We start from the raw sequence: 15,267 nt of genomic DNA, 5'->3' as shown, positions 1-15,267 counted from the left end.
CAGATTGTGGCCGAAATGTCTAAACATTTTTTATTAATGTAATGATTTATTAAATATTACAAACAATATCTTGTGCTGAGGTTTTATGTTCTTCTTTTTTTAAGTTTTAATAATGAACTATTTTTCAATAATTATTATTCTATTGTACCTCTAGAGTTTTTATTCGATTGCGATAGTTTGTAAACAGTAACAACAGTGAGAATTAAAAATTACTTTTTTTTTATTATTTTCTTAATCCAATTTGACACAATTACAGAATGCTATAATATGTGAAACCGAACAAAGACACAATCAAAGTGAAGAGAGTTAAACGTGCAAGATAAGGTATATGGAAGGAAAATCATGAAATGGTGGGAGAAAAAATCAGAAAAAAAAAAAAAATCATTAGAAAGGAAATAATAATTATATAATAGGAAGATAGGGATCGGAAAGAGATTCTGTGTCGCTTTGTTCGTTCAATCCATTTTCCTATTTTTTAATGTATACCATCTCCGAAATCAATCTTTTGTTATATAAAGATTCATTATCTAGAATTTTAACATCATTCCATTTAAATTCGTGATCATATGTCATCCGGTGGTCTGATATTACTGATGGTGAATCCGTTTTTTGTTAATATCACTCGCATGTTCGGATGTTCTAGTTTTTAATTGTCATTTTGTTTGACCTATATATGTTGCATTGCAGTTTTGACATGAGATCTTATATACTACTTTCTGATGTGATATATAATTCAAATATATCTTTGCTTCAAGTAATATATTTGGTTAGGGTGCTCAGTATGGTAAACGCTATTTTTTTATTTATACCAGCCACAACTGGAAAGAAAGATTCGGAGGTGGTCTTTACTTTATGGAACTGTAAAATATTTATCCCTACTTTTAATACTATTTTTTTTATGATATGATTGAGAGACCTATTATAAAAGTATGTAATTCTTGTATCGTTGAAAAAATAAATTTTAATAAATAATTCCGTCGTTTAAAATAATCTGAATTATTTCATTAAAATTTTCTGTGTGAAACATTGATATTACAAGAGTAATATTCTGTCTACTATATGTAAATGACACCTTTCCTATGACAAATTGGATGTCGAGAATGAAATTTAAAAACCTTTCTAAGAAAGTTAGTTGTTTATATCTATCGAATACATCCTATTGTTTTTTATAATGATTGTTCTTTTTTATAATGTTGTATCTAAAAAGTTCAGTCTGTCTCCTTAACTAATTTCTATTGTAAATTGTGATCGTTCATGTAATGAGTTAAATGTATTTAATATCCAATCAAAATGCTCGCCAGGAGCTGAAAGAAGAATGTCATTAACATATCTAAAAGTTTAACTGGCAAGGTAACCATTGAATGGTAAGCTCTTCCAAATCTTCTAAAACTATGTTTGCAATTATCGAAGATAACTGAAATCTCATCGGTGTTCCGAAAATTTGTTTGTAATATTTTTTATTAAAAGTAAAAACTGTTGAATTTAAAACAAACTTAATAGCAATAAAAAATTCCTCCTTAGTCATGCAAGTGGTTTTTGAGATATACTGCCATCTCTTGTTAATACTATCAATAACTAAATCTATTATAATAGTACATTTGTAAATAATGAGGTTATATTCGAGATTATACTAAAGAAGTCAGTTTTAAATTTGGCTCAAAATAATTTCCATTAAGTTTGTTTACTAAATGGAAACTATTTTCAACGTGGCTAGGAGCTCGGGTATGCTTTTTTTGATAACGTTATGTAAAAAGATTATGCAGTGAGTTATTGATTGTTTAATTACGATACTATTATGCGTAATTTTCTTTATATGAATTTTTGGTAGTTTGTGAGATCTAGAAATAATGCCATCCGTATTCAACAGTCTTTTATAAGTGAAATCTTCTATTAGCTTATTATTATTCTATCTTACGAGGAGGTTTCATACAAAAAATTTTAATGAAATGATTCAGATTTTTTTAAATAACAAATCCATTGAAATTTATTTTTTCGACGATACATACAAAAATTAGGTACTTTTGTAATAGATCTGTCAATCATATTATAAAAAAAAAATAGTATTAAAAGTGATAAATATTTTACAGTTCCATATGTAAAGGAACCATATGTAAAGTTCCATATGTAAATATAAAGATTCCATATGTAAAGTCCACTTCCAAATTTTTCTTTCCAGTTGCGGCTGTATAAATAAAAAAATAGCGTTTACCATACTGAACACCCTAACAAAATATATTACTTGAAGCAAAGATAATTTGAATTATATATCACATCAGAAATAGTATATAAGACCTCATGTCAAAATTGCAATGCAACATATGTAGGTCAAACAAAACAACAATTAAAAACTAAAATATCTGAACATGCGAATGATATTAACAAGAAGCGGATTCATCATCAGTAATATCAGACTACCATGACATATGATCATGAATTTCAATGGAATGACATTAAAATTCTAGATAATATACCTTCATATAACAAAAAATTGATTTCGGAGATGGTATAGATTAAAAAACAGGAAAATGGATTGAACAAACAAAGCGACACAGAATCTCTTTCCGATTCCTATCTTTCTATTATACAATTATTATTTCCTTTCTAATGATTTTTCTTTTTCTTCTGGCTTTTTTCCCACCACTTCATGATGTTTCCTTTCCATATATCTTATCTTACACGTTTAATCGATCTTATCTCTTTGACTGTATCTTTGTTCGGTTTCACATATTATAGCATTCTGTAATTGTGTCAAATTGGATTAAGAAAATAATTAAAAAAAAAAATTTTTAATTCTGACTGCTATTTGAAGTATTGTTCGAAGATTATTGCAATCGAATGAGAACTCTAGAAGTACAATAGAGTAATAAAAAATTTTTTATTATGATTAAATTATAATAGAAAATATGAAATATGTTGAATTGTTTAATTATAGAAGTTAGATTTGGATGATCATAACCATAAGACGTGGAAATCGTAATATGAAATAACCCATGCTCTTATGTTATAGTAAATATCGTTGCTAAAATATAAATGTTATTGTATAATATAATAATAAAGAAGACAACCGGAATAAATGTCGAGATAAATTTCTGCGATGCTTGATTCCAACTACTTGGAGACAAGTTCTAGGTATAATCGCATGGTCATTTTTCGTGCACGCTGGCTGTGTATTGTTTGTATTTTAGAAACATTAAATAAAGTTTTTTAATTGCTATACTGATATACTTTGCGTTTTACTATCGATTTCTCGGGGCATCTCATATTATGAGAACAATTTTTTGACTTTGCTATCACTTTTTACATTTATTTAATAAAATAAAATAAAATAAAATAAAATTTCAATCAAATTTTATATAACGTTAAATTTTATAAATGTTAATCGTTTCGGGTGAAAGTCGCACGCCTCCAAGCAGAAGAAGAGATGGGATGGGAGTCACTTCCCTCTGTTTGGGGGCGCACTACTTTCACCCGAAGCTACTCTCATCTCACCTCCCCTCCTGCGCATGACTTTCACCTGAAGCGATAAAATTCTTCTGTTCATAACTTTAATGAACGAGCGACAGAAAAAGTCAATGAGCTTGATCTCCTTCACGATCAAGGTCAACATTGAGGTCGATAAAAAGTCATTTGGGGTGAACTGTGTAAAGATAAACTTTTATCAAAAATAGTTTATTATATATACATCATAATATTCTTTATGTATTGCCAAAGTTTCATAATTTCTGTAATTTTCGTGTTAGGAATCTTCTCTTATAAGTGCTGCTACATTATATGCAAAAGCGTATCTTACTATTCTGTAATATGTTTGTCGAACGACATAATGTCAACATGTTAACATTGTTAACAAGTTAGACTCCATGCAAACATAAGTATATAGTGTATTTAGTTTTACTGAACATTATTTACTGCAACGAACATTAACTAATGGTAATTGCAAAATGCTGTAGGAGGTGACGTTGCGAAAAAGCGGGAGCGCCGAGAAGCTTGGATTGACTGTATGCTATAGCTCTGGTTCCGGCAGTGAGGACCTTGACACCGAGATTTATATCTCGGAAATAGTTCCTGAAAGTCTCGCAGCCCGAGATGGCCGGTTACGAGAAGGAGATCAAATTTTGCAGGTAAAAATCAGAAATTTTCCGTTACTATCACGTGTGTTCCATCCCGCGAACGTTAAAATACTATCGCAACAACGATTCGCCGAAGAATTATTTACAATTCACTCACAATTAGGTCAAAATTTCCTACTCAGAAATTCAAAAAATTGTAAAATTTTGGCGATACATAAAAGGTATTTCGACAAGCAATTTTTTTTACTACTAAGCTATTTTTTGCTGCTCGAAATTATTCTGAGATGTAAAATTAACCTGCAAGTTGATTTTTGTTTTATTATCTGAAGATAAAATTCAGTAGCGCAGAAAAATTTATATCAAGACATCCTTTATGTATTACCAAAGTCCTATAATTTCTGAGTTTTTGACTTGATAAATAAATTCTAAAATTTAAATATAGAATTATAGAAATACAGTATTTACATAGCATTTATTGAAAGCATTTACTGATAAACTGATTTACTGTTAAACAACTATTTCACTAGCAAAATAATAAATTCTTATATTTTGTCATCTCAATGTACTGTTACAACAATGCTCCAGAATTCTTTTATTTCATGGAACTTATTAGAAGGTAAAGGAGGGAGCATGGGAAGAGATACAACGGATACTCATAGGTTCACGCTTGGAAACGTGTCGAACGCATCTGTGCAAGTGTCTCAAAATAAAGACTGACGGACTAAATGGTCATTAAAACAACGAGAGTTTTTTTTTGCTCATCGGTCTTTTATATTTAGGTCAAGGAATTGAATCCCTTTAACCTATGAGAACCTATAAAAAGAATCGAATATGAAAGTGTTACGACGAATGTTGCTATTGAGATTTTCTCCGTTTTTTGAGTCAATGTATTTAAACAATTTACTCGGGGATCGGAGATTAAGTTGTGCGGTTAAAAATTTGGTTCACTGAGAAGTACCGGATAATTTATAGGAAGGGTAATCTTGAATCCGGTGCCAAAAAGATCGCGAAGTTTATAGGCGAATCTACGTGGATCGCCTTTTAGAATGTTTTTGTAATTAGGAAACGTGAGGTTGACCTCCAATTTCCTTAGAGTGTAGACAGATTCGCGGGGTGAGTCTACCGGTTTGTCTTGATCTAGCAATTGCACAAGTTTTTGGAAATAGGGAAAGGATCTTGGTTTGAAATAATTTTGGCCGATTTAATTTGGAACCTTAATCTCTTTTCTCTTTGTCTTCGTCCGCCTTTGGTAGGCATGGAGGTAATGCAAAAAAAGAATTACAATAATAATGTTCCGGAGAACCGTCGTAAAACGGGGGCCACACTATTGGCAGCGACAGTCGCAACAGCTCCTCGGATATCCATATATGTATATGTACTTGTATGTAACCGAAGATTAGAGATTTAGAGATTCCGTCGATAGATTCGATTCAATATTTTCGTTTATTAAAATAAGTAAATGCGATAAGTAAAATAATGCGAAAAAGAAAAGTGAGGTTCCGATGAAGCGCGAGGATAGTTCTCATCTTGATTATATAACTGTAACTGTAGCTAACTGACTGTAACTAACCAACCGACTGACTGTAACTAACTGATTGTAACTAACTAACTGACTGACTGTTTTTGACAGTTTATATTTTGAAAATGAGTGTGGGAGTGTCCTTTCAGGACCAATCGACACTCCTCAAAATTTGATAGAACCTATACTCGCGCTTTCCTTGAGATAAGGCAGCAAGGCTCCGCATAAGCCCTACTCCCCACTCTACAAGTTTATTCTTAATAAGTAATAATTAAGTTTTAACAATTTGTAGTAATAAAAATTCGGTTTTCCTTAATATCCTTTATGCGAGGCGAAATCCACTACATTCAGTACATATGTTTAAAATTAATTTAACTTTATTAGAAAGAGAAAAAGGAAAAAAAAGATATTCACTCTCGCATTCAGGAAGATTTCTATTTTACTGCTAATTACTTAATCGTTAAACGCTAATATAATATACACTATTACTAATGTTAATGTACGCTTTTATATTTGTTATTTTATAGGAGGGTTTCTTTGAGAAAGATCGTGTGATATTTTTAGACATTCTTTAGAATAATCTATAGATAATTTGTATGACGCATAAAAGTATATAACGTATATCTATTTATTGGTTTGAATGTTTAAATAAAGAAACTGAATATACCCTCTTATAAAAGAGAAAAGGAATTTTCGGTTTTGAAATAAAGATAAAATAGGGAAATATTAACCTAGGGATAAGATAAAAATAAGATATAAATCGTATATCTACAATAAAGAATAAGAGGATTTTATCGGGATGTAACAGAAAGTACTTAAATAACTTGAAAGTTGACAAGTTTCAAAATGAACTTCAATTTATTAATGGATTAAAAAATAGTCATTACAATATTATATTAATTATGCTTATTACAATAAGTCTACACACTTGAAAATAATCATGTAATTTACTGATATTACATATTGCATAATTCAATGATATTTTGAATATATTTTAAAATAATCATACTAGTCACTACAATATTTTGATAAACACATACGAGAAAAATATATTCTAAATAGCTTGATCCTCTATATAATTTGATAAGATTTTTATTCTATATAATTTGATACATTTTCTTCCATTATAATTTAGTACTATTTTTATTCGGATTTGCTCGTTACAATATTTGATTTGATTGATACAATAAGGTATGCGTGAAAATATACATATAATTCTACACTATATATGGGGTGGTAATAACTATTACCATCTGAAATATCTTCTAATGTGTAAGGTATAGAGAAAAATTTATATTATTGGGAGTACAAATTATCGACGAATTCGATGATTTTAATGAGGATTAAGATCATGCTCGAGATGAAATCACGAGCTCAATTTATGCATGCGTTCAATGACAATTAATGTCGGTCGACTGAAAGAATTCTTGCTTTTCTTCCGAATTACCGATCTCGAACATCCCGCCCGCCTCGTCATCTCCGTGACGATATGTGTATAAGGTTACGTATAGAGATTACAAAAAAACCGTAAACGCGAAAACATAACAAGCGATGGGGTGAAAAGTAACCTCCTTGACCGCCAGAATACGCCACTACTGCAAAAAAGTTTATGGTGCCTTGTAGTCCGTTCATATTTAGGCAGACATGCCAAGTGGCAGTGCGATACTGCCCTTAGTTTTGTTTTGAGAGCTGATTGTTGTTGACGTGTTTGCGAAAACGATTTTCGTTCTCTCATAAAACATTATTTTTTGAGAGGCAAAACGGCGAAGGAAACAAAAGAAAAGTTGGATAAATATTATGTGGCTAATACTCCGTCAGATTACACCGTCAAATATTGGTTTCGAGAGTTTCGTGGTGGCCGCAACTCCACTACCGATGAAGTCCGCAGCGGCAGACCCTCCGATGCGGTTACCGAGGAAAATGTCAAAAAAATACATGAAATGGTGTTGGCTGACCGGAAAGTGAAGGTGCGCGAGCTAGCAGATGCTACAAAGATTAGTACTGAGCGAACACGCCATATTTTGGGCGAGATTCTGCATAAGAAAAAAATTTTTTTCATTCCCAAGGAGGTTACTTTTCACCTCACCTAGTTCAGTTAATTTTCCAAAAGCTGGTTCTGGCTGTTGTGAATGGTTTATAGTGACAACTGATTTTGACGTTTTCAGAGAGGTTAGACATCTGCTAATAATATTCAGTTTATATCGCTTTGAGTTTCATACAAAACCTTGATTTTTACTGTGTTTGAAATGTCGAATTTTGTGTTAACCAAGCAGCATTTTCGGGAGGTTCTGATTTTTTGCTTTAATTGGAAGAAAAATATAGCTGAAGCCCATCGAATGCTTGTCGAAGTTTATGGTGACACTGCTCCAACTGATAAATCATGTAGGGAATGGTTTCGACGTTTCAAGGATGGAGATTTCAGCGTTGAAGACAAGCTTCGCTCTGGACAGCCAAAAAAATTCGAAGACAAAGAATTAGAGGCATTACTCGAAGAAGATCAGAGTCAAACGCAAGAGGATCTTGCAGAATCATTGGGAGTAACTCAACAAGCCATTTCTGCACGATTGAGAGCCATGGGAATAATTGAAAAATAAGGAAATTGAGTGCCTTATGAACTGAAATCGAGAGACGTTGAAAGGCGATTTTTCACTTGCGAACAGTTGATTCAAAGACAACAAAGAAAAGGTTTTTTGCATCGGATTGTGACTGGAGATGAGAAGTGGATATTCTACGACAACTCCAAGAAAAAAAAATACTACGCTAAGCCTGGTCAATCGTTGCCATCGACCTCAACATCAACACCAAAGCCGAACATTCATGGTTCGAAGATCATACTTTGTATCTGGTGGGATCAAAAGGGTGTTGTTTACTATGAGCTGCTGAAATCTGGCAATTCCATTACGGACGATCGGTATCGGCTACAATTGATTCGTTTAAGCCGTGCATTGCGAGAAAAACGGCCGGAATACGAGCAAAGACATGATAAAATTATTTTTCTTCATGACAACGCTCGGCCTCATGTCGCTAAAGTCATAAAAAAATATTTGGAAACGCTCAAATGGGATGTTTTACCGCACCCGCCGTATTCTCCAGACATTGCTCCTTCTGATTACTAGTTGTTCCGAAGGATGCAGCATGATTTGGCAAGTTCACTTCTTTCGTAGAAATCGAAAATTGACTCCAAAATTGGATCGCCTCGAAAGACGAGTCATTTTTTCGAGATGGAATTCGAAAATTGCCTGAGAGATAGAGAAAAGTAGTAGCCAGTGATGGACAATACTTTAATTAATCTGTTCATTCATTTTGTTTTGAAATAAATGCATTTTTGAACACAAAAAATGAATCGAACTAATTTGTACTCCTAATATATGATCAAAATTAAACGGTATAAAGGGAGCTACGCAGGAATGTAAAACACGTAAAACAAAACTTGAGAAAAGTTTCGACATAGGAACAAAACCAACTTTACGCAAGCCGGCGAGTTGCGTCAGATCGACATCGGATCTCAATAAGGGCTGAACCGATCAAATTCTAAATGTGCTCAATCAATTGCAACCGCTCGGAATATATAATGAAAGTTTTTATTTTTTCTCTACGTACTCTACGAGCGAAGATATTGCGACGCAAAATACGAATCTGAAACTTTTATTAAGAAAAAATTAAGAAACGTCATCGTTTAAAAATTAAGAATCGTCACCGCTATGGAGTGGGGGTAATGTCCTTTTGAAATTTTTCACGCAAGAGGCAAATGTGGTGCTAGCAATGCATGTCACATCACACATGGTCAGCGAGCACACATGCCAGCGCTGCGACGATTCTGCACATTTTGCACATTCTATACTCTGCAGAGATTATAAGTTGAAGTTATTGATGTTATTGTTATTATTATTGCGGTCACGCGATCGCGGAGGAGTTGAATAAGTGCGATTGTAGCTAAAACTATATAATATTGGGTTTTCTGATTCCCTCAAATCAAATATTGATAAAAACATTTTTTTTAGTCGACGTATTTTCACGTAATTAAATGCCTAGGTTATCCAAATAACATCGAGATTGTTGAGAAACTGTGAACATATCGATGTGTTTTCGCATAAAAATAAATAAAAATTTGACAAAAAAAGTATCGCTCTGCCTCATGAACCGTGATTAGTCATTGAAATCGACTATTCAGGTTAACAAGTTGGTCATATCGAAATATTGCGATGCAAGCATACACTACAGACACTGCAGTAAAATTTTCATTCCTCTGCTTTATTTAGTTTAGATCTAGCGGAATAACGCACTGATTCCGCATTCGCAAGTTCCGCTCAATGGACATAGGAAAATGAATGATCTTCAATTATTATGAGTAAAACGATATCACAAAGATTCTTAAAACTGTAGAATTCTGAGATATAATGTTAGAACATTCGATAGTTAAAATAATATTTTGTGCGAGAATGCACCGCGCGGAAAGATTCGAGTGAGAGAACGGCACACGGTTGATATGATACACGACAGTAAAGAGAACTCCGTTTCTTTATAATTTAACAAAAGAATTTTCTTTAATATGCACAGTTACAAAGTCAGAAAATATAATTAATTAAATATTAAATTAACAGAATATTGAATGCGGTCACCTTTGCCAAATTGTGTTTGGAATCGCGATGATGGAAAATCTCGGCGATTTTCTCGGCACTTCTCGAAAAGATTCGTTTTATAGCGGCTTCACTAAGCGGTTAGCACGGCGATTTTACGAAGTGATATAGTAGCGAGATTATGACTCTAAGAACTCTAAGAACTTTTGGACTCTAAGAAGGAGGACGGCGAGATCGAAGCATTTATTGTTTTCGGCCTGAGCTTTCTTTTTGGGAAAAATCCAATAAAATTTTGCCACAATCGTAATTATTATGTGGCATTAGGTGTACAAAATTGATTGGCGCTTTGGATTCTTTTCTAACGACGTTCAACGTAACAGTCATGCGCGACAGAAGATCCGTACGTGGGATTGGTGACAGCGCGTGACGTATTTGTCGGAGCGCGGCGCTCGCGTGCGCGAATTGAATTGTTCTAGAACTTTCGAGTGTCCGGTAACGACAACTTGTTTGCGTGTAACGAATTGTTTTAAAAAGAACAAAGAACGACGAATCGCTTGTTTTTCTTTCGAATTACCGATCTCAAACATATTTTGAAATGATGAGTTCGAATGTTCTAGCATTACATCTCAGAGTTCTACAATTTTAAGAATCTTTGTGATATCGCTGAATTTTATATTTGCATTTAGTATTCAATTTTTTCAATTAATTTGGACTATCTAACTTTAATCAGCAGTTGTAAAGTGAACATAAAGCATGTATACATCTTTGTTATATTGAATTCACTGTATCAATCTATTATAAATTTGAGAAGAAGTTTACAATATAATAGACCTCATGATTATTATGTGACTTCTAAATTCGATTAACATCAAGTTCCGACATAAAACTGTTTATATCTAGGCGGTTTTCTGCCATAATTCCTCTTGCCAACATGTGAGTACAACATGCGCTTTTTATATTTTAATTTGTGAACATCTTGCGTAGTTACTGGTAATATTTTTAAATTTATTATTTAACATTGAAAATGACTCGATAGGAGTCGAAACGTTTTGTATAAAATTTAGATTGTTGATAAAAATAGTTTTATTCATAATAATTTGAGTGGTTCATAGACCTATTTAATTAATTATTTGAACCGTTATTCTTTATTCTTTGAATTAAAAAAATTTTTTTGTTTAAATTGGCGTGTTCCTGTTCATCGATTCTGCTTATATTGTGCTGCCTATTTTATACAGAGATAAAAGAGATATTTCCATTATTAAATACTACAATTACCGTGTAGTCAACACAATGATCTGTAACAAGAAATCATTGCGTAGAAAAACAAAAATAGAATTATAGAATTATAACGAACTAAAAGAATAGAAAAGGTCAATGAAATAAACTATACAGAAATAAAACCTGCGCTTAAGAAGAATACAGAAAAATCATTAGCTATTTCATCAATTCCTCAGTTTGATATTTTATATATAATACGTTTCCATACATTTTCATTATGCTACTACGTATATTTATTAAAATAATATATGTATATATATGTGTATATGTATATGTATATATATATAAAATATATATATATATATATATATATATATATATTAGGTGTTGGAATTAATTCGTAGCGTTTTTTTAATGAAAGAATGTTATTTATTTCACATGAGCATTAAAAAATACATTAATGAAAGTACTTCCCATCACTTTCTACTACTTTTGACCATCTTTCGGGCAGTGAATGAATACCGCGTCGGAAGAACTGTTCATCTTTAGATGAAATCCAGGAATCGAACCATTTTGTACAATCTTCGTAAGATGTGAACTTCTGCTCGCACAAGCTATGAGCTAATGATCGAAACAAGTGGTAGTCGCTAGGTGCAATATCAGGAGAATACGGCGGGTGCGGTAGCACTTCCCATTTAAGTGTTTCCAGGTATGTTTTTACCGGTTTTGCAACGTGTGGGCGAGCATTGTCGTGCAGCAAGATGACTTTATCGTGTCTTTCGAAGTATTCCGACCGTTTTTGCTTCAATGCACGGCTCAAGCGCATCAGTTGCCGTCGGTAGAGATCTCCAGTAACGGTTTCATGCGGTTTTAGCAGTTCGTAGTATATGACACCCTTCTGATCCCACCAAATACAGAGCAGGAGCTTTGAGCCATGGATATTGGGCTTTGCCACTGATGTTGATGGTTCGCCGGGCTTAACCCATGACTTTCTGCGCTTTGGATTGTCATAATGGATCCACTTTTCGTCACCGGTAACAATCCGATGCAAAAAACCTTTTCTTTTCTGCCGTTGAAGCAGCAGTTCGCACGTGAGAAAACGTCTCTCAATATCCCTTGGTTTCAATTCATATGGGACCCAATGTCCTTCCTTCTGGATCATGCCCAAACTTTTAAGACGTTTTCCTATTGTTGAGAAGTCAACTTCCAATGACGTAGATAATTCTTTAAGTGTTTGACATGAGTTTTCATTGAGCAGTGCCTGCAAATCGTTATCTTCAAATTTTTTCGGCTGACCAGGTCGCTCCTTGTCATCCAAGTCGAAATCACCAGCTTTAAAACGTGCAAACCATTTCCTACACGTTTGCTCAGCCAGAGCATGTTCACTATACACATCCACTAAAATACGATGAGCTTCAGCTGCACTTTTGTTCATATTAAAGTAATGAAGCAAAACTCCCCGCAAAAACACTTTATCTGGCACAAATTTTGACATATTCAATGAATTATACAGTATTGTTATTTATGATTTCAAGAAAGGTTATGTACGGCAAATGACGTCCTATGATAGATGTTTACAATGTATACAGAACTATAGGTAACAACGAAATAGTGTACTGCTTGTGCCATCTCTTGTAAAACGCTACGAATTAATTCCAACACCTAATACATACAGAGGGTTCGTCACCAAAATCCGAATAAATTTCAATTTAAATTTTTCGCTATATTGTGCCTCCGCCAAAGGTTGGCGCCCGAGAAAGCTTGATGCTTTTAGTAAATAGTCATATTCTCAAAATGGTTGCGATGTTGAAATTAAATGCGGAGTATAATCAAAGAACTGTGATCATCGAAGGCTTTCGCGCTGGGAGCTCAGCAAGCAAAACGAAAATAATTCGGTTCTTTGGATACCCGAGATCAATCGTTTATGACGGTGGTAAAATATACAGCTTTAGAACAGTCCAATGAAGGTTCCAGTATGCCAGCGAGGAAGAGTTACTCGAAAGAACGCACCGCAAGGTCCCCCGCAGTCATTGAAAGGGCTCAAGTGCTGATTTCGGATGACCCAGGGCAATCGTTGCGAAAATTAGCATCGATTGCTGGTGTAAGCGAGCCAACAATGCGTCAAATTGTCGAGGATGACCTCCGATACAATTCATACACATTAAAGATACGACAGATACTCTCTGAGGTTGTCAGGACAAGCTGAGTTGCTCGGCTCAGCTCCAATTCTAGTCTCCCAACAGCCTAGATTTAAATCTCTTGGATTACTACGTATGGATGCATAGTTGAAAGAACCACAAACAAGTGTTGGCATCCCAATGTGACGTCATTAAGGACCGCTATTGAGGCAGCATTTGTTGAAATAGAGCGCGCTACATTACAGCGTGCGTGCGAATCGACCGTGCTTCAAACCGAGAATAGAGGCCGTCATTCAAGCTAATGAGGAATATATCGAATAATTGTGTTCTACAGGAATTCTTCAAGTACCGTGTAAAAGGATTTTTGTAATATTTAATGTTTCATTAAAAATATTTTGTTTAAAGAAATTGTTCGATTTGTCCAGATTTTGATGACGCATCCTGTATATATGTATATATATATATATATATGTATATAGTATATACAAAATTTGTTCGCGTATATTGTATGTTTGAACAGTCAGTAAAAAATTTTTCGTACATTAACATGTATAATAGAAATAAAAATATAGTAATGTGATAACGTAAAAAATAATTAAAAGGATAATTTTCACATTGTTCGTTTTAGATTTATACATATTCATGTATGAAAAATTTTTCACCGGACTTTTATTTATTCTTACCCATTTCTGTTATTATAGGAACAGGTAGGAACATGTTGGAGCATACGACGCGTATTTATTATATTATAATATTTATTATTTATGATTTTCAAAAAATATATCTAAAAAAATGAAAATCTTCCATAGATACACGACGTTCTAGAAAATCCAATGCGCTGATCGAATTTTAGTCCAGAAATGAGTGCTAATTGGAAAAATCCATTTTTAAATAAAGAAAAATTAAATGTGCAACAACAAATTGACAAAGATTTTACTTGTTAGAGATTAAATTATATACAGAATTGGTAATAGAGAAATTGTAATAACTATATTTTTAATATTTATTTGCGTAATCTATAGAATTAATTTCGAAACTATACCAAAAGAAATTTTCGACATGAGAACAACTTCACCTTTTTTAGAAAATACTGGAGATCATCCAACTGCATTACATTCGGAACGTTCTTATCCAGGAGCAACAAATTACTCAAACTACGTGTGTCGTTCCATAAGTCTGGTAAATCTTTTTGACGTGACATCTGGAAAGTATCAGTCTTCAAACTCTTCCAGATCAAATCAGAATTTTAATCAAAATTGATGCGTTATTCACATTTGGTAATTGTCTAAAGCGAGTGAGAAATTAAGCAATTTCCGTATAAAAATGAAAAACGAATTTCATACAAAATTAAGTGAGGAAATAAAGTGAGAAATCAATTCGAAGTTTTTGTGCGCGACAACTTCGAAATTTTTCACTCGCTATCAAACATGAACATCAATTTTGGCTGACATTTAGCCTAGAAAGGTTTAAAGAATTTTCAGTTATCACGTTATCAAATGGATTGTTACGCCATTTTATAAAGATTTATAACCTTATCGAACGATTCTCGTATTTTAACAACCAGTAATGTCGTATCATCATCTCCTACAACTGTACAAGTTAAAATAATACGAGGTCTGTTCAAAAAGTATCGCGAATTTTGAATTTCCGCAGGTTACGTATATTCGATTTTCGATTTTTTTGTGGCGTTATTTGGTACTCATGTCTCTCACTTATGCCGACAAGTTCGGCCATTTTGAATGTTCAAT

At 33.2% G+C, this 15,267-nt stretch overlaps 1 protein-coding gene across 3 annotated transcripts in view; it reads left to right on the top strand.

Moving 5' to 3' along the window:
- Slip1 (SLo interacting protein 1) overlaps positions 1 to 15,267 on the top strand; it is a 285,185-nt gene that overhangs the window by 85,768 nt on the left and 184,150 nt on the right. For 2 of the 3 annotated variants that reach the window (XM_087412038.1, XM_087412040.1), the window contains exon 2: positions 3,948 to 4,118. The exons of the other annotated variant lie outside the window; for it this stretch is intronic. In XM_087412038.1, coding sequence (XP_087268164.1) covers positions 3,948 to 4,118 — 171 coding nt within the window. The remainder of the gene's footprint in view (positions 1 to 3,947; positions 4,119 to 15,267) is intronic. 3 annotated transcript variants of the gene reach the window in all.

The sequence above is a fragment of the Acromyrmex echinatior genome, chromosome 12, assembly GCF_024713525.1.
Source record: "Acromyrmex echinatior isolate Ae372 chromosome 12, ASM2471352v2, whole genome shotgun sequence".
Taxonomy (NCBI): domain Eukaryota; kingdom Metazoa; phylum Arthropoda; class Insecta; order Hymenoptera; family Formicidae; genus Acromyrmex; species Acromyrmex echinatior.
This window is presented reverse-complemented; position numbering and strand designations above follow the sequence as displayed.